Below are 19366 nucleotides of genomic sequence, written 5' to 3' on the forward strand. Positions count from 1 at the left end.
GATTAGCGCGTGACTTCGTGAACAAAAGAGCTTCAAGATCAAGCGGTGCTTGTTCGACTCTCGGGGTGTGCGCTTGAGCAACACATACTGAGGACTGCTCTCCATTCAGCGGCACCTAACCGATGGAATAATTCCCCGGCAACAACAGCACGTCAACAATCGGAAACTTCACTCTGTCAATCTCGGTAACCGGCCCTGCGTCAAAAGCCTCTGCAAGTAGCCTATGCAAAACTGCCAGAAATAACCTATTAAGGCTTTGTCAGTTCGAGGTTAAAGATACAAAAACCAAGCGAAGGCGGTTGAAACAATTCTAGCGCACCCAACAGACTGTCAGAAAAGCTTCATGTCTATTTTCAGCCAACAAATTAGTTTTTTTTACATTGATCAATAAATAAACGTCCATTGATCGTTGAATCAATGCAAAAAAGGGTTGATTTGCTCTCTGGGCTGGTAGGCTAACCGACAGAATAGTTTGCGCATGATATCATTTTAAGTAGAATATTTCATAAGCATATAATTTTGTTTTTAATTAAGTGCTATAAAAAAATTACAAATGTTATTACAGGTTAAGTTAATTATAAATTGTTTTAGATTAATTTTGAGCAACTGGCAGGTGCAACTATTAATTTGCATATCTGCTTGAAATTGGTAAAACATCTGGCAACACTTTTTGCTTAACTCCGACAGCTTCTTCGCAAGTTGGAAACCTCCTTGCAAAATGTAACAATAAGTAATGATTGCATTTCCAAACACTTTGCTGGTCAGTCTGCTGTAGAATATAACCCTTGACCCGTCTGTTTATTTGAGTTATCATGAAGCAAGATTTCACTTCATGAAAGGGAGTTTAAAGTGTACCGTAACGAAGTTTTTCACGCAGAAGACTCGAAATGAAACCAAAGCAAAATAGAATTTTGTTTGATTTAAGTTTAAAAACATTCCGCCGCATCGATCAATTATCCTAGGACGTTTAGAAACAAATGCTGGTTTTGTACATAAATCGTTCGTTGGTTCGCGAAACCAACGCATTAATTGAAGAGATTGCAGGAATTTAATTTTAACAAAAAATGAATTTGTTGAAATACGAATAGATCACAAATTTTATCAGGGATTTACAGAAGAATTTTATTCATACATTTACCTTAAATGGGTAGGCTGATATCATTGATAGAGCCTAATTTTTCTTCGGGTGTTGGCCTACATTTTCAGATTGGGCAACAAAAACCTCGCTTTCCATTGATCTGCAAGAGTGACACACTACAAAGTCGAACATTTCGATGAACTGTTTTAATTTCGGAAATAAAACTTTCACTGCGAAAATATAAAAGGACTGTTCAATTCTTACAGCCTAATGCATTTTTCTTGCTTTTTTAAGTTTGACAGCAAATGGAAAAACTTCTTTCCATTTGTGTCAAGTGATATTACAACAAACACGAGACACGGAAAAGTAAAAAATAATTCAAAAATAAACAAAGCAGTTATTGCAAATAGTTTACACAAACAAACAGGCTCATCAACAATAATATGATTGGTTGTTGACAAAATGTAGTGCACTTTAATTAAAAAAAAAGACATAGTGTGGGTTACCTGTGATGGTAATTCATGCCAACGATGGTAGGCCTAACCTGCGATATTTCATATTAATTTAATGCTTTCATCAAAAGGTGAGCTTTTTTCAGTAAAGAAGCAGCTCAATGCTTCGTAAACGTAAGATATTGAACATGAATTGGTTTTCATACTTGTCCACAATAGACAATAACTGTATACCATGACAAATCTGTTCCATGCAAAATTAAATTGAGCACCAGACTTTAAACCTTATTGATTTGCAACATGTAGGCCTAATTTTGTAATAAACAACATACAATTACTTCCATGCCGTAGTCTATACACGCATCACTAAGAATCTGTTTGAAATGTTTATCAGATATCGGCCCCCACATTAGGTCAATGTCGAGTATAACTTTGTTTTGCAGCTTACATTGCAGCCATAGACATTTGTACATTACATGAACTTGTTGTGTTTTTACTCCAACGTTTGCTCACGAATAGCTTTCTGTAACAGTTCCTGTAATTCAACTTCTTCCGATGATATGCTATGAGACGGCTGTTTAGGTTTTCCAGGAGTATTTGCATCATTCTGTTCCATGTGCATGTCGTTCCTGTACTCCTCCAAAAGCTCATATAACTCTGTTTCTTCTTTCGTTTGCTCCTTATCGCTCTTGTTTTCACTTTCAGTGGTAGTATTCAATTGCTTCAATAGAGATTCCATTTCTTTATCTTGAGCTCCATCTGATCCAGTGTCATTCTCATTTTCAAGGTCTTTTAGGACGTCACGGACAACCGCTGAAAGGCCATCTACTTTAGATGTCGTCATTTCGGATCTGAGAATGTTTTGTGACGTTATGTGAACTTCATCTTGCGTGGTTTCAACTTGTATTACCTCTGGCAACGTTGTTTCAGCAACAGTCGTTGGTGCTGCTGCTGTAGTTGATAACAGTTGGAGAAATGTGGTTTCTTCAACGGTGACTGTGGGATTGACTGTTTGGGTAAAACCTCGAAGAGAGTTGAGAAGCTCCCTTATCACTTTGGGCTCCAAGGTAATATGTTTTTGTTTGATCCGACTTTGAAGCTGAGCTAGCAGATATGTTATGCTTGGTTTTTCAGTGGTAGCGGTAACAGGTTCTTTCGTCGTCGAGTCGGCCCATTCTGCAGCGACAGGAAATTTGTTGATTGCATCAACGGTTGTCTGGCAAAAGGCATTCCACGCTTTGTGCTGCTTGCGAGATAATATAGAAAGCTCCAGTTTGTCATCTGCCAATAAAACATAGTTGTTAACACTTTTTCTGGGCATGCTGCGTCACTTCTATGAAGAGCACCAGTAGCTCAGTTGAATATTCGTCCAACAGTGAACAAGGTAACGATACGATCAGGTAGCGTTGGTTCAATTGTCGGGGCGTGCGTTTGAGCCAGGGGCGCCGGAACGATTTTTGACTGGGGGGGCAAGATTACGAAAAAAGGGCACTTTTGTTTACTAAAAGGCCAATTTTTTTTCAAGTTTTAAGATAAGACATAGCGATAATGCTAATCTATCAGCTCACTGTGTATTGAGTAATGATAGCCTACAAGTGTCCGGTATACAAAGAAGGGCATCATGCTATTTTATAATGATGTAACCTACTGTCAAGCCTTAAAGCAGCCTGCGGCCATGGCCGCTAAGTAGTGCTTGAATGAACCGCCGGTGCTACCTCCTCAATCGGCCAAGTTTGGCCGCCGGTCTCTCCTAGCCAATTATTTAATTTCGCAATACAATGATCGTGGATTAACTGTCGAAAGCATGCAGTATCAAAGAGTGACGCAAAGTTAGGTCAGCGCGTCATAATCGCCACTGTTGCATTGTGTGGGGAATCTTTGTTATTGATGGAATATCCATCTGCGATCGCCAGCGCTGTAAGTCTTGTTTGTAATTCCCGACGTTTATTTTTACAAAGTCTTAAACCGAATTGCTAATTTACATCGGCTGGCAATATTGTCGTTTTTATGTCGATTCGATGTTGTCGGACATTGAACCGTTGTTAAAAAGGAGAACAAAGTTAGTTGACATCAATGGGGAAAACATTTTTTGATCATATTTTGCAAAAATTATGCTTCTTTTAGTAATGTTTTTTAGTAATGTACATCATTGAAATAGCTAAAACCTCAATTGCTAAGGCAACAGGATCAGATGTCAGTAGATGTAACAGAAAAATAATTTTGCACTTGCTAGTGCATCGTCAGTTCTGATAAAGGGCAGTTAAAGCCTACAAGTAGCCTAATGTTTTAGGCATTGAAATACTTATTTTATTACCTTGCCGTCATCGTCAACACATGTCGAACGTTGTTTTTCGTTGCTAAAAAGAATTCTAGGGGAGTAGCGAACTTTTATAAAATCAGCCACATTGGAGACACTCGTGCGAGTGTTGTTTGAATAGTACTGGATTACAATCCCGATAAAGCAGTTATTGCGTGGTGCAGCGATTCTATTGTAGGACGTCGCCCAGGCTCAGACTTCAACAACGCTAAGTCATCATTTTAGCATTGTTGCAAGTTTAATTCTATTTACTTGTGCTATCGTTATTTTTATTTTGTATTTTGGCCTCCAAGCACGCAGATTTGGCCGCCGAGAAGGAGCTCCCGGTAGGCCACGATGGCTGCCGAAAAAAAAAACGAGTTTTAAGGCCTGTACTGTGTTGCAAAATTTTGTGCCGTAAGTATTATTTTGAGGCAAAAATGAAAGATTATAATTAGGCTAAAAGCGAATAGCAGAAATTGTTATATTGCAAAATGTGCAGTAGCTTACATGACTTTAAAAGGGCACCATTGCCCCCCCTGCCCCTCCATCTGCAAAAAATTTGGGGGCAGGGGGAGCATTCGCCCCCCCTGCCCCCCCGCTTCCGGCGCCCCTGGTTTGAGCAACACATTTCAAGAAAAACTATCCATTCAATGCCACCTAGATGTTGGAATAATTGACAGGCAACATTTCAAAAGCAAACTGCATTTTGTCAACCTCGGTGACTGGGCCTGCGTCAGTATTGTATTTTAAACGAAGCCTTCACAAACATGCAAAACTACCTTGGTTAACTTTTCAAAGCAGTTCTCTTAATTCGAAGATAAAAATTTCCACCATCAATTGGAATTATTCCAAAAATGAATGCTGCCATGTTCTTTTGAATGTCGAATTTATAAAGTTACATTTTAGCCTACTTGTAAACGTATGATTGTTTGAATACTTTAAAAATGCTGAGTTGTTGTCTTCAAGCAGGCCACACTGTATTCATGTGCAAATATTAGCAAAATCTTAAGAACAATCTTAGCTTGAGGCATTTTTCCTGCAAATTCGCACCATAACAAGCCGACTAACCTAACAAAACGTTTTCAACACGTCAGTAAAGGTAACAACACTCGCATGAAAACGTTAAGATTACGTTATTGACATAAATTACGTGTCGAACTTCAAGATAAGAAGAACTCTAAGAATGTGTACCCACCAGCTGAAAGCAGATAGGTTATATGAAAAATTTGCAACACCTTGAGAAATTAAAAGATTAAAACAAATGAGGAAAACTCAACAAGTGGTGTCTGGGAGAAAAAAAAGGCAAAACAATAAAAAAAAATTGATAGGCCTATAGACAATTGTCATGTTGGTTGGTCGTGGTGCGTTATCAAGAGTGTTAAACGGCAACGTGGGAGACACAGCTCCTGGTGCGGTTAGTTTAGATTAGAACATTAGATCATCAAGAAAAGCAAGGTAAGCAAAGAAAACCTCACGAAAAAATGTCTTACCATAGACACAGCCAACCCAATGATTTTAAATAGACCAAGTGGCTATCACGATATGCACGCTCTTTTAGGGAATTTTTGAGGTTATTTTTAAAAATCTATAATTTTAAATGTACAAACAACATTTTAATGTAATAAAAGTTCCCGCAATAAGTGCTCTTGAGCAATCTATGAGTCCGGACAAACAAAATAGATCTTTTTAAATTGATTCAACGTATCCGGACGTTGAAACAATGTAAAATAGACAGATTTAGCTAAGTGGGCTCGGTGACATTTAGCAATAGAAAACCCAGATAGCAAAATCTATTATTTATTTTAAAGTAAGGTATTTAAAAGTACAAATTTGAATTGCAAAATTATTGAAAACTCATGTTAATTTTCCTCAAAAAAATCTGTCCATTGGTTTAAATCTTACCCTCACTTTTGCTGTTCAATAAAGCTATTTCGTCTGGCATCAAATTTGTCATATTCTTTGAGTTGAAGAAAATGTCGTTTTTATCGAAGAGTAAAGCGATGTTGCAATCTGATTTTTTATTGGCTCCTTCTACGGAAAAGTTGTTCAATTCTTCCAAAGTGACTATTCCGTTTTTGTCTGCGTCCGCTACAGTGAATATATAATCCGTGGCGATAAATTTGTCTTTGTCCAAAACACTGCAAAAGTGAAATCAAATAACGAAAGATTAGCAAAAATCAAAATGGAACAAAAACCTACCACGACTTACATTTTTTGACCTTCTTCAGCAATTTGCAAAGCGTTGCGTCTGATGTAAAAACGTCAAGAAAAAAAATAGTTTTTGTAAAAATCTAGCGATTTTAAAACAGCAAAGCACAAAATCGTAGGTGTAGGCTATACAGTACAACATTATGTGGATGTGCTGAGACAGATCTAAGAAAATAAATTGGTCCAAAAAGTTACAAAGTAACTTCATGTTTACAAATGCAATTGCACAAACAAAAACACAAACCTATTCAAAGTGCTGGTGTACAAACTTATGCATTCCTCATTTCTTTGCAGTTGAGTCATGACGTCATTTCTGGCCGAGTGCAAAGTCGAACATAAGAGTTCCTTCCCTCGAAGCTGTTTGGCTGATGTCACATTGAACCATGCTTTATTTTCTGAAGATCCTATAAAATACATCAAAGAAATTGTTGCCACAATAATAATGTTTGACATGCTGGACAATATGCCGATGTGCGACTTCATAACAGTTTATGAAAATGCTTATTTGCCAGTTATGTTACTTAATAGCTGCCATAGACATTGAAGAAAGTTAATTTTTTTTTTCAGTTTAAGGGTGCTAACCTTGAAGCTCAAACAATTCTACCAATAACATGTGCGCAATAATATTTTTTGCAATATCGTAACTTAATACCTAAGGCTTAATGCATTGAGTCAGCATACAGTAATATAGCTACCATATAAACGGCGTGAAGATTACAAAAGAAAACTACAGCGCTGTAACAATATTGTAGATAATACTAATTTTTTATGGCAACATCTAATTTTTTTCACTGCTTATCAAAAAATACTCCGTTGTCGTAGGACAAACGATTCTTACGCAATACTGTACAGTGTAGGCTACATGCTGTAAAAAACTGCAACATAGTCTATTCTATAATCTATTCGTGTCCATGCAATAGGTCTGGATACCTAAAATGTTTCTAAAATTTTTCGAAACTTTTTGTTGGTTTGGAGTGCTTTGTAAGGTAAGGCAATTTGTAGCTTATCTTAAAAATTATTTTTTAAGGCCATGGAAGTATTTTATATGTCGGCTACGTTTTAACATGCAAATCAAGCCAAGTGGTTTCAGCGTCCTTTATTAAAAAAAAATACAAAAAAAATGGTTTATGACGCAAAGATTGAAGATTATTTTATCTGATAGCATCCACAAAAGCACCAGGCGCCTATTGAATTTCGTTAATGTCATGTGTCACTTTTGGTGCTTTTTGAAATAAGCGCCGCTTATCAATATCGAATTATATGTACAGTACCAATACCTACTTCTGGTTACCGCAAGTGAGTTGATCTTTCAAAGTCATGCAAGCCCAACTGTTTCACCTCATTGTGCATGCAACCACTTCAGTGACGAAAAATAATCTAAATTCTAACAAGACTAGCAGTCTACACTACAGGTCTATATTGCAACTTTTACTTATTTGCAAAATAAATGAAGTTTATAAAAAAAAAAAAACAGAAGATGCACTTTTAATTTAAGATAGGCTACTCAAATTTAATAAAAATTGATTACTCACCATCTTGCAGTTAGTAAACTTTCATAAAATTAGTAAAACCCCCAAATATATTTGAAATTCAAAATATTTACCGAGCTTTAATATATTCACGTATTTACCAAACAGAAGAACAGTTACAGCTTGAAGGAACCGAGGCTGGTCCAATAAGTCTTCTTGCAAAAATGTTTGAATGTTGCTGGCAATCTTACTGGCAGACATCTAAAATAAATTAATCAGTTGTTTGGGGCAAATTGTTTGACCTTTTTTTCTACTTTCTATTTTTATGTCTCTCATGGACATCAGAACCATCATCGGTTATCGCCTTCGGCTCAAGTGCTTTTAAATTTGAAATTGATTTTGCAGTAGGTCGGGCAACACTGAAGACACCAGCTCAGTGGCTGAGTGGTTTTGCTTTTGGCTCTGAAGCTGGTAGATCTAAGATCGATTTCAGGTCGGGTCAGACCGAAGACTTTAAAACGGTACCGATTGTGTTCTTTCTTGTGTAACGAAATGATAATAAGTCGGATAATAATGTGACGACATCGTAAACCTGATATAAAATTAAAAATGAACCCAGTCGCTCAAAGACCACAGCAGTTGCAAAGCACAATAAATAAAACCATAACATTGTTAATATTACAAGCAAACAGGTAGATTACAATATACTGTGAATTGTCTGAGTTGCAAAAGCAGACGACTACCAATTATTCAAACTTACATTTGAGTTTGGGTTGAAATAGAGAAAAACCTGCGCGAGCTCATCACGGGAAAGGTAAGAGTCTCCGTCCATGTCAAGAGTTTTGAATGTACCCTTCCAAATGTTAACCACAACTTCGCTTGAATGTGTACCTTCAAAACGTTTACGCTTTAATTTTCACAGGTGTCTAAATTTAATTCAAATATAGTTATTAGTCTCTAAACCCTTGACAACTTGTTTCACCCTAAAAGGAAGATCATCAGAAGGTCCTTATTCAAATAGAATAGGTGTCTAAATTTACATATTTTACAACTAAAATTCCTTTTGCAACAACACATTATCGTACCGGTACTGAAAACATATTAAAATAGCAATTTGTGTTTTATGTTGAATTGCTCCTATCGTTGTTTCTAAGTGATCGCAAAACTCTACTCTAGACCCCTTGTAGGCGATGAAGCAGTTAAGGAATACTGAAATGGAATAAAGACTTAGGGCAATATGCATTGAATGAGCTACATTGAAATTACTATGTGTGGCAATATATGTATCGATGAAAGCCTAAAAATATATATATGTAAACAGGGACGTAGCTACGCGGGGAGACTAGGGGGAACAATCCCCCACCTCCTAAATGTTATCTTGCCCTAATAAATTTATGTTTTTAATGCTGCAGTATTACAACTTATTAATGACTGACACTATTTGCCTAAATAGTTTCTTTTTTCTAAAATGTTCTTTGTAGCTACGTCTGGTAGGCCAACATAATGTAGGCTATCCTTGTATCCGTATGACTCCAATATCGTTAAGATGTATTTTGATAGGTTTCGCAAATTGATTTAGCCCACGTGATATTTGAATAAATTCAGTTACAAAGTCAAAATTTGTCTATAAGCCATATTTTTATTTCTTTTTTGAACAACTCCTATGGTAGACTCTAAACTGGCGTTCAATCAGAGCCCTTCTGTTATTGTTTGGGCTTATCCAAAGTTTCAAAATCGTTTTGTGTACCTCGCATAGTGAGAAATTCTGTACACAATCCACACAATACACAATCATGTTGAAAATCCACACTTCCCTTGTTGCAATTGTTGCAGCATACTGCATATTGTGAGCATACTTTGTCAGTGAAATATCGCTTTCTTTAACTCTTACCTGCGGATGATATTTGTTCCTCTCTTAGAGCGTAGGTGCAGTTGGACAAGTCTGTGACAAAAATGTATCAATCAGTAAATGTAAAATAAAAAAACAACTCACTTTATAATGTCGACGGAAAGTTATTACAAAGTCAAGGCATGATGTCTTTTATTTGAGGAAAGCAGAAAAAGTGGAAAATGCAGTAGCTCCAAACCATAATCTCACTTTTGATAGCCTTGCTCATAATTGCTCATTCCATCAACAAAGAAGACATTTTTGAATGATTACATCCCACACGCTGGAGGCGTTGTCTCGCGGCATTGATTATATCAGCCTTCAATATGAATATTGATCTTTTGTCAATTAACTGAAATAAGTATCAACGAGGAACTCCTTAAAATCATATTCTAGTCCTGTTGCAAGCGCTTTATTTGTGGCATAAATTTTATTCTTTTGCTTTTTCGCAGTAGGTCATAGACAAAAGTTCGCTTGCCTCGTTAGTTTAGTTGGTTAAGTAGCTCATTTGACTTTACAATAAAACAAACTGCAATATCAAGCGGCGCTGGTTCGACTCTCAGGATGTGCGCTTCAGCAACGCATATCAAGGACAGCTCTCCATGCAGCAGCATCTAATAAATGGAATAATGCAAAGACAGCACTTCAACAAGTGGAAACTTTCCTTTGTGCCTCGGTGCCTGCATCAATAGTTCAAAGCCTCTACAAGTAGCCTACGCGAAACTGCAAAGATTAAGTCGTTAAAAAAAGCTTTTTCAGTCCAAAGATAAATATTCCCATCAATCAGTTTTTGTCAGTTTTTTGTCAGATGGACTTTCATTACTATTGTTTGGACACCTGCCTTCCGTTTATAAAACCAGTACTCTGAATGTCGTTTATTTAACTTCAGTTATGACCAATTTATTTTCAAGAACATCTGAACATGTTTCTGGTTTAGTGAGGCGTAAACTGATGTAGTTTACAATGTAAGTTTTACATCACTGAGATGAAGTCTTGATTACAATTTATAATAAACATCATTCTTTATGCGTAAATATAGACTCTGGACATCAAAATGGCTATAGGCTAAGTTTACAGCATTTTACCACGTCAACACTCAACAGGGTCAAACAATTGCAATTCGTGGTCTGTAACTCCTCACTGGATTTTCAATGGTCTACCTGTAGCTTGATAGGGTAGGCCAGTGGTTCTCAAACTTTTTTTTGTTGCGACGCCTCTGGAAAAGTTTTCTGGACTTGCGACGCACCAGCAAATAAAAGTTAATGAGGAAACTTATTATTAAAGTTTTGTTTGGTGATACAACAACAAAAAGCGATGCATATTATTTAATGTGACGTGTGGGCTTGTTTGTTTTTACAAAGTTAATTAAATCTTGGGAGAATTTTTGAAATTGCCATCCGCATTTTTCTTTCAGTGTTTATTGGTGATCGAAATTTGCTTTTTATCACCGCCAAGGCAGAAAATCCTGCTTCACATAAATATGACGTGACATATGGGATAATAATTCGTAGTGCTTTTTTCACCAAAGCTGGATAATCGCCATTCATTGAAATCCAGAAATTTGCCGGATTTCCTGAATTAAACATCCTTTTCAGGGAATTGTCACAAGAAAGGTCAATGTAGGCTTCTTTTTCTTGTGCAGTAAAAGACAGTGGAGTAGGTTGGACGAAAGGATCACAAATCCATTCGTAGTTTGATAAATTTTTCGGAAAGTATTTTGCAAATTTTGACTCGAGCTTGGACAAATGTTGCCCAAATATGCTTCACAAATTTGAAGGCAGCGTCATACTTTTCTTTTCAAGCAAATTGGACAAGAAAGTGAAGTATCGAGAGCTTCCATACAGGTTTGCTATATCTTCCTTCCACAATAGCAGCTTTTTAACGAATGCTGCAATTTTATCTGAAATGTCATTTTTATTCGGCCCTTGCATAGAAATGTTCAGTTTGGCGAAGATATCACACAAGTAAAGTAAGCCAATTTCAATAAAAAATTGTTCTGAGCTAAACAATCTGCAAGTGGATTATTTTCTTGCTGCAAAAAAGCCTGAAGTTTATCCACCAATTCGTATAGGCGTTCAAAGAATTTTCTAAGCGAAAGCCACCTGGATGAAAATTAAAAGAGCAAACTCCGATGCGCTGCATTCATTTCTCCACAAAGTTTTTTGAAAACTCTTGACTTCAGTGGGCGTGTTTTAATGAAGTTAACAACTTTGATGACAACTGAAACTGCTAATCAAAGGATTAACCTCATCTTTATAAGATAAACTGAATTCAGCTACGAAACGAAACTCTTCTGCGACGCCCTTGGAAAATTGCAACGACGCACCAGGGCGTCGCGACGCACAGTTTGAGAACTACTGGGGTAGGCTATACATAAATAAAATGTTCTAATGAAATCAGGATATTAAGTTATTAACTATATTCGCAACTAACCAGTCGTCAGATTTTTGATGTGATAATAACTTGGCTACCATATACTGGAGCAGTCCAACTATAAATATTTAAATTTTCAAGTGAAATACTTGAGTGTAGTAGGGTTGCTACTGGGCAGATGTGGCAAAGTTATTGTGTTACAGTAGAATTCGCCTATAGTGACTTTGGCTATAGTGACACTTCGCCTATAGTGACACCTGTTGCAAAGTCTCGTTTGCATACGCAACAGTTGAGTAGAATTCGGCTATAGTGACACTTCGGTTATGGTGACACTTTTTCCGCGGTCCCTTCAGGTGTCACTATAGGCGAATTCTACTGTATTATGTTAGAACTTTCAACAAGCTTCTGATGCTCTTTGTCCTCAATAATGAGTTCCTATTTTATTCCAAGCTTGTTACCTTTAATAGTCTCGGATATTTCTGGTATGTTTTTGTTGAAGTAATTACAGAGGCTTGAAACAGTTGAAATCCAATCTCTGTTTGAAGACGGAGATCTTTCTAAAAAGACAAGAATTTGTGTTAGTGTGCATACATTCTTTATTGCAAAGCCTACAGGGCGACGTACGCTCACAGAACAGAGGTCAAAAGATAGAACTTTTTTTCGTCTAATATAGAAATTACAGCGAAGAAAGTGCCTGCGAAGAAATGCTTGAGTAAACTAGCTGGCATCAAATTTTCTAGTTTTTTCATACTCAAACTTTTGTACGCTTTTGCAAATCATTAGTACAATTGCAAGCTGATATGTTGTGACCTATCATAGGCTTACTTTTGTTTCTGTTGTGGAGTAAATTAGGTTACTGTAGTTACAACTTAATGCAATATGTCATACGAACATTTTTTAAAACCTCTCTTTATGAAAAGTTTTTTAGAAGGTTTATGTCACTGGTTTCATTTCACCCGTAATGCTATAAACAGCCTGCGTGAATATTTTATTACATAATCCATATAAATTTAAACAAACGTGCATACCAATCACCACGACCCTTGTAATTTAGAATTTGTGAAAAGCTTGTTAGTTTAAATTTTTCTTTCTGTTTATCTTTTCATTCTCTTAACATATTTGAAGAACTGCGGCAAGACCATTCATAATCACCAATATTAACAAGAAAAGCTTAAAACATATTTCAACTCATAGTCTTTGCGACTTAAGTAAGGAAAACATTAAACTACTAGTTCAAGATTCTACTTTACTCACCAATTCTACCTATGGTTTCCCCGACAATATCTTTGAATTCTGCCAAGTTTAACTCTCTATCTCCATCTTGTGACCTAGCTGCATTGATCCACAATTGCGCTTCAGGAAGTAAATTTTCCATTTCTTTTGCCGTTACTAAAATTACAAAAAAACGTTTAAACACAAAGATATTAACAACAATATCGATTCAATTAAATTTAAAACCGCTTCCAAATCAAATCAGCTTGGTGGTTCATCCGCAATAACAAAGTGGCGACAGTAAACATGCAGAGTGTTGGTGCACGCAGTTTTTTCGTACGGAGGCATTGCAAATCTATTTTTAATAACGCTCACTTGTTCATAGTAGCCAGCATCACGCCATGCCTTGAGGCCAGGGCCGTATTAATTGTCCCCTGTATCTCCTGGCAAGGGAGGTACGGTTGCTTAGAGGCCAACGTATTTCAGTTTGTTTAATGTTTTTTGGCTATAATGAAAAGATGATGTAAACATTGCTACAGAAGCTGTAAGAAATTCAATCGGCTACATAGGCTACTAATATCGGCTTATCTTTTTTTAATTTCCAACAATTTATATTTTTGCTGTCATTATACGCCATTGAAAGGGTTAGTGAATCATTTTGGTTTAGTTTTTCAATCACTAAAAATATCACAAAGTTATAACCCGCGGGCTTGAAAAACCTTATTACTTTAGCCAAGAGCTGTAAGCGTAATATGCTCTCTTAAAGTAACCTTTAGCATGTGCTAACATCAGGCCAAGTAGTTTTCCTCATTGCTACTAATAGACCAACTTTCACAGACTACTAATCGGATTATTTTTAGTTAATTTGTTTTGTTACTTGTTCATGAATTAATCATTGGATCTTTGCCATTATAGTGCATTCAACAAAACAAAAACAAAAAAACAGCATGCGGAGTCTATTAATCTAAATAACAAACTTTAGCAAGTTACTTAATCTAAGCATCAGCGTTGCTGGATCAATCGATGGCAAGCTATATCAGTTGTACAAGTGATATGATAAATTAGCCTAAATGTAAATGCGACCGTGCCACATTTTAATGATTGTCCTGCTTTGGTATCATGTATTGTATATGATAACGTCCACGTTTGGTCACTTCTATCTTTTTCTAGATGACTGTCATGTTTGGCATACATTGTTTTTCGTTGTGATGGTCAGAAACAATAACAAACTAAACTGAAACTCTCTATGTAGGTTTGGAATGTAGGCTTACTCCAGTACAGTATTAAACTTAATAAACTTATATCAAGTACAAGCAGATGACACGGGGGTTCAGGGGGTAGCTTTGGACCCAGACCTGGGAGGACTTTAGAGGCCCACAACCTTTCTAAGAGGCCCGAGAACTTGAAAAAATCACCATGTGTTCTTTGGATATACAATAGTGCGTTTTTTTGTTAATGTGCCTTGATTTGAGGCCAGAAGATCTGTACCGGGGCCAAAATATTCTCTCAACGGCCATGACTACAACAGAAGAATTGAAATCTTCAGAACATTATATTTGATCTTAAAGCGTTCTGTAGACTTTACTTATACGTGAAATAACATCAGTATAACTGGCACGTCAGTTCAAAAATAACACATCACTGTAAATAAAATTTGGGCAGCGGAAGTTAGTGTTGCGCCTTAAAACGTCAAGTTGTTTGAAAAAGTTATTTTTACACGAATGGTCGGTTTGATGGAAACGGGTCTTTATTCACAGTAGTTAGAACAGTCGGTTCCTTTGTACGCGTAGTAGGCTACTTCTAACATGGAAACATGTTCTACACAGCCAAGTTTTTGGCTCTCCGCACTAACAGAGTGCAGCTTATCAAAGCAGCAAAATGGATGATTAATTACTATTCCGCTGTCTGAATTAACAACACTGGCCTATAGCTTTTCCGTTGCCAACTTTTTTTCAAATCTGCACAAAGTACTAAAGTACATTTGCATTAAACTGTAAGCTATTCAACAAATTGATTGACTTTTGTTACAATCCAATGACTTTGACAATACAAACAAATTTGTACAAAATGTTTGAATGTGTAGAAAAATTTAAAAAAGTTGTTTTAACGTCTACAGACGTTAAATCAACGTATAAACACAATTTTTAGCTCGATAATATTAACATCACTCACCTAAATGTTCATTGTTCAATTTTAGGACGATCTCGGATGCGCTGACTAGCTGATTATTGTTTAAATCCAATGAATTGAAGAGGATCATCCACGTGATGGATGCAGCTGGCATCCCTGCTGATGCTAAATGAATATAAACAGGAAGCTACTTTATCATTGTAAGCTTTGCTTGTTTTGTTGTGAATGCTAATCAGTTAAATTGATACAAAAATACAACGTTGATCTTCACCATCATCTCCACACGTTGATCTCCACTTTGGAGGTATTTTGACTTTTAAAATGTTTATAAACTCACAATATTATTAACTGTTAAATTTTATCATTTGTGATAGTTGTTGCCACTCAGATGTTCATAGAGAAGCAATTAGATAATAGAACGTTCTAGACAAACCCTTAAGCAATGCCATATGCTGCAGGCCTGCAGCAGCACTAGCCCACAATTGCGCTGATAAAATCACTGAAGAAGTTGTGTAAGTGCACAAGAATAAAGCTTACCAATAAGTTCTCCAATAAGTTCATCGTATTCTCTTTGGCATTCAACAAAATCTGCAAAAGAAAATATATTAAATTATTAGTTTATTTGAAAAAATCAACAAGTAATCATTAGACCCAACTTAATTTTTGCAACTTGGCTTCCTTGACATCTTTTTCATACAACTTTAGATGTCTGGGTGGCTGTGTGTGTAGGTCTGTGGTAAATTGTACAAGATAACCGCGCTCAGTACATACGAAGACAAGTTTTCATCTATGATTTATCAATGTCTCTGCAGCTGCTTTGGCAACAGAAGTTTCTACCAGGTTGTCGAGTTTATACCAAAGAGTTAAAACCAGCTGTTTCCTTATAAGCCTCCGTTTTTTCTTGTCAAAAGTGAAAAGCTGGTGATCAATGAGCGCACATCTTGGATACAACCATAATAAAAATCACATTAGTTTGTGTATCGGTGTGTCTTTATACCGACTGCCAGTTTATTTGCTAGTCAGTGTCAGTCTAGCTCAGTGCCAGTCTAGCTCAGTTTCAGTCTAGCTCAGTGTCAGTCTAGTTCAGTGTCAGTCTAGCTCAGGGTTCCACCAAGTAGAACATGACATTGGGGTGAAAAACCACGTACGTCAAATTTGATGAAGGACAGAGATGTTTGGAAGGACTACGTTGATGGTGTCCGAGCACACCCGAATGGATTATGATGATGAGATCTACTTTTGTAAACACTGAATACTTCAGTTGACACTGAAAGTCGTAAAGTACAACGCAGCAAGTAATATTTATGTCATTATTAAAGTTTTAGAATGTTTTTTTTTTATTCTAAAAATATGATTAAGATTAAAGAATGAGGTTTCCGTAAAAGTTTCCTACATAGCCTGGAAAAGTCATCTTCTAATCAGAATCTCACCTACAAATTAACTTTCGCACTAACGGCTAAACAAGGAATAAAAATGCAAAATGTAGTCTTGAATAGAAATGTATGGAAAGTTGTTTGTGGCTAAACAGCAACGTTTCTCAATATTTTCCTGCTTTTACGGCCCTGTTAATATCTCTGAACAGCCCATAACCCCTAATTATTGTTAATATTCCACAACTTCAGTGGACATTGTTTTGATTCAGTACAGACATCATGTGGCTATATCTCCATGCACTTTACAGCAATCTTCTAAAGTGGATTCCAACACTTTTTAGTACGTTGGTATTTCAGAGTCAAAAGCCCTTCCATTCAATGTATATGCCCCCTCCTCTGATAGGCACATCAAATTTTGCCTCTCCGCTGCGTTACAATTAACAAGTCATTTTTCAAAGTAGCTACATAGCGGAAATACGAAAATTGACATTTACATGAATAGATGTGATTTCCTTAGATTTGTAAGTAACTGATGAACAATGCCGCACAATGAATGAAAGGATGTATGTTTTGAATAAGTTTACTTACCTACAAGGACAGTGCATTTCAAACGCTTCCTTTGCTGGGATTAATGTCTTAAGTTACAATATAATTTAATTTTGTTTATTGCTTTATGTATATCCCACTCACAGATCAAAATCAACAGTTAAACAAAATGACTGGGCTCACACCCAAATAAAATTCAAGACAAAAACAAACGAAAATTCTTTGCGGTGTTGCTGAATTTAACTTACAACAATTACTGTGAGTAAAGAGCAAAAGTTTGGAGCTGTTGGCAATTACCATTTCAGTCTTTGCAACAATAAACAACACATATTTGCATCGTTTGTGGTACAAATGAACAAGGGTCAGTGGCGACTCATCCTAAAACTAGCCGCTAGCCGCACTGACACGGATTGCTCTTTCAATCATCAAACTCCAAAATGTAGCTCTGCATTGACATTGCGTACGCTAACATATTTAGGCTGACCAAACTTTTAAAGTAATATTTGTAAAGCAGGCAATATACAACAGATGAAGCACATCGGAACAAGCACAAGTAGTACAAGAATAATTTTATTCTATACCTTGTGAAGGCACAAAGGATGCCGAGACACTTCCGAAGAGAATCCCAATAATCACGAATCGCCACATCAAGCCTGGTAGCTTTATTAGGCCTAATCCCGTCTTTATTCCCAGATTTCCAGGTTGTATCAGTCCAGACTTGTTTTTTCAAATCAATAAATTCACGGTTGTTTCGTAAGTTTCCTAGAATAACTTAATTATGCTCTTACACTCAATGGAAGTATCTATAATTATTGCAGAATGATAAGCACTAATTACTTGCTTGATGAAAAGATGGCGGTGAAACATTTTTATATTGAAATGTAACTACAGTATCCATATGGCACTTACCACATGAAATAGTGTTTGTTACGAGAAAGAAATAGCCTGCTTTTGTTTTCTTGGCTTCTTCATCTAAATCCTCAATTACCTTGCTGCATAAACCTGGGCAGCCCACGATGAAATACCCTAGGTACGTACTACGAGTTTGATCAGATTTAGCCATCAAAAGTCTAAAGTGTTTCTGCCTACTCGACGGCCGTCAAAGCACAATGTAGAAACAATACACGAGAAAAATAGGCCGGCCACTAATACAAGCTGGAACGAAACATAGCTTTAACAATAACACTAGCTGACCATTTAGTACAGTTTGAGACAGTAGACTAAGCTAAACGCTTTTACACCTGACAGGCCTACTGTAATTTCAGTCACCTCTCAAAGATATCCATTATGGACCTTATACTTTCAACACCTTATTACCTTCCAAGTAAATATAGCTTTGATGAAGACACAGATAACTGACATGTGCGAACGCTACGCTCAGAGGGCCCGGAGGCAAATATTTTTGGGTGTCGGGTGCAAGTTAGTGGTCTTTGACGCTGTAGCGTGCCGTGTTGAAAATAGTAAGATGTTTGAGCTGACGCAAAGACAGGCACAGAAGTCATAATACCTCGCACGATATCATTATTTCATTTCCGTCTTCTGTCCCAAGCTGTCACGAAATACAAAGTTTAATTTCTTTTTTTAAATACTTGCTTCTCGATAAAGCCACAATCTATTTGAAATAAAACAATTATTCAAAAAGATGCTTAAAGATGCACACTCGCCTATACCCTATAGGCTTAACCGTGACTGTCATTTGGAATGGAACCAAAATATCAAAATTGCTATTGAAAGGACATAATTTTTATTTTTGTACAAAACATTTTCTCATCCTTTATAAAAAGAAGATGCGTCCTCACCATACGCTTGATCAATATATTTCCCACCTCTGAACTCCGTTTTCGTACTGTAACAAAATTTTCTACGTGTACATGCCTACCCGACTGTTTTGTTGGAGTAATAGCTTTAGGATGATGGTTAGAAAACGTATTTTTTTGTCGTTTTGTCAGCAAACGAATCCCAAGATTGATTCGGATTTTTTTAAATGCTCCTCGCGTAGAAATTCTGCAAGATACAAAACTTCTAACTTTAAAACTGGTTCATAATTATCAAGTTTTTGGCTGTACTGAAAAATTGATTAGATGTAGGCTAATGTTAAAATAAAGTCAATGCTTTGAAGACGCACTGTGATTAATTATGTTGTTAATTACAAGACTTTGTTTTTCTTGTCACTTCGTCAAAAGGTTATCAGCAATTTAAAGCATACAATGGCTGAGAAACTAGTTTTAGCTTTTGGCCTGTCACTTCTGTTTTTAGTTATTACATTTATTTTGGCTAATCTTGTTATTTTCGTACAGCCTACTGACTGCTTTACTCTAATTCTTTGCAATGCGACTGC

General features: G+C 36.5%; 1 protein-coding gene across 3 annotated transcripts; it reads right to left on the reverse strand.

Moving 5' to 3' along the window:
• Window positions 1-1265: 1265 nt before the first annotated feature.
• On the reverse strand, window positions 1266-17822 carry LOC145785513 (uncharacterized). Of its 3 annotated transcripts, none has more exons than XM_082597168.1 (11): window positions 17610-17822; window positions 15647-15697; window positions 15152-15274; window positions 13022-13156; window positions 12226-12324; window positions 9398-9448; window positions 8267-8397; window positions 7668-7767; window positions 6282-6441; window positions 5732-5967; window positions 1266-2811 (listed from the first exon to the last, which is right to left on the reverse strand). In XM_082597168.1, exons 1-11 carry the CDS (start codon window positions 17674-17676, stop codon window positions 2024-2026), a joined length of 1941 nt encoding a protein of 646 aa, XP_082453294.1. In that variant the 5' UTR covers window positions 17677-17822; the 3' UTR covers window positions 1266-2023. The 3 variants fall into 3 exon arrangements, with proteins under 3 accessions (XP_082453294.1, XP_082453293.1, XP_082453292.1); XM_082597167.1 differs by having other exon boundaries at window positions 5738-5967; window positions 7641-7767; XM_082597166.1 differs by having other exon boundaries at window positions 7641-7767.
• Between the last annotated feature and the right edge of the window lie 1544 nt (window positions 17823-19366).

This window comes from Aplidium turbinatum, chromosome 16 (assembly GCF_918807975.1).
Source record: "Aplidium turbinatum chromosome 16, kaAplTurb1.1, whole genome shotgun sequence".
Lineage (NCBI taxonomy): Eukaryota > Metazoa > Chordata > Ascidiacea > Aplousobranchia > Polyclinidae > Aplidium > Aplidium turbinatum.

What these genes read in the sequence shown, in the direction of transcription:
- LOC145785513 (XM_082597166.1), bottom strand. Translation starts at nt 17,676, where the DNA reads ATGTGGCGATTCGTGATTATTGGGATTCTCTTCGGAAGTGTCTCGGCA. An exon ending in ATTGAACAATGAACATTTAG is followed by an intron (nt 13,157 to 15,151) that starts GTGAGTGATGTT and finishes TTGTAATTTTAG; the next exon opens with TAACGGCAAAAGAAATGGAA. An exon ending in AATATCCGAGACTATTAAAG is followed by an intron (nt 9,449 to 12,225) that starts GTAACAAGCTTG and finishes TTTTTGTCACAG; the next exon opens with ACTTGTCCAACTGCACCTAC.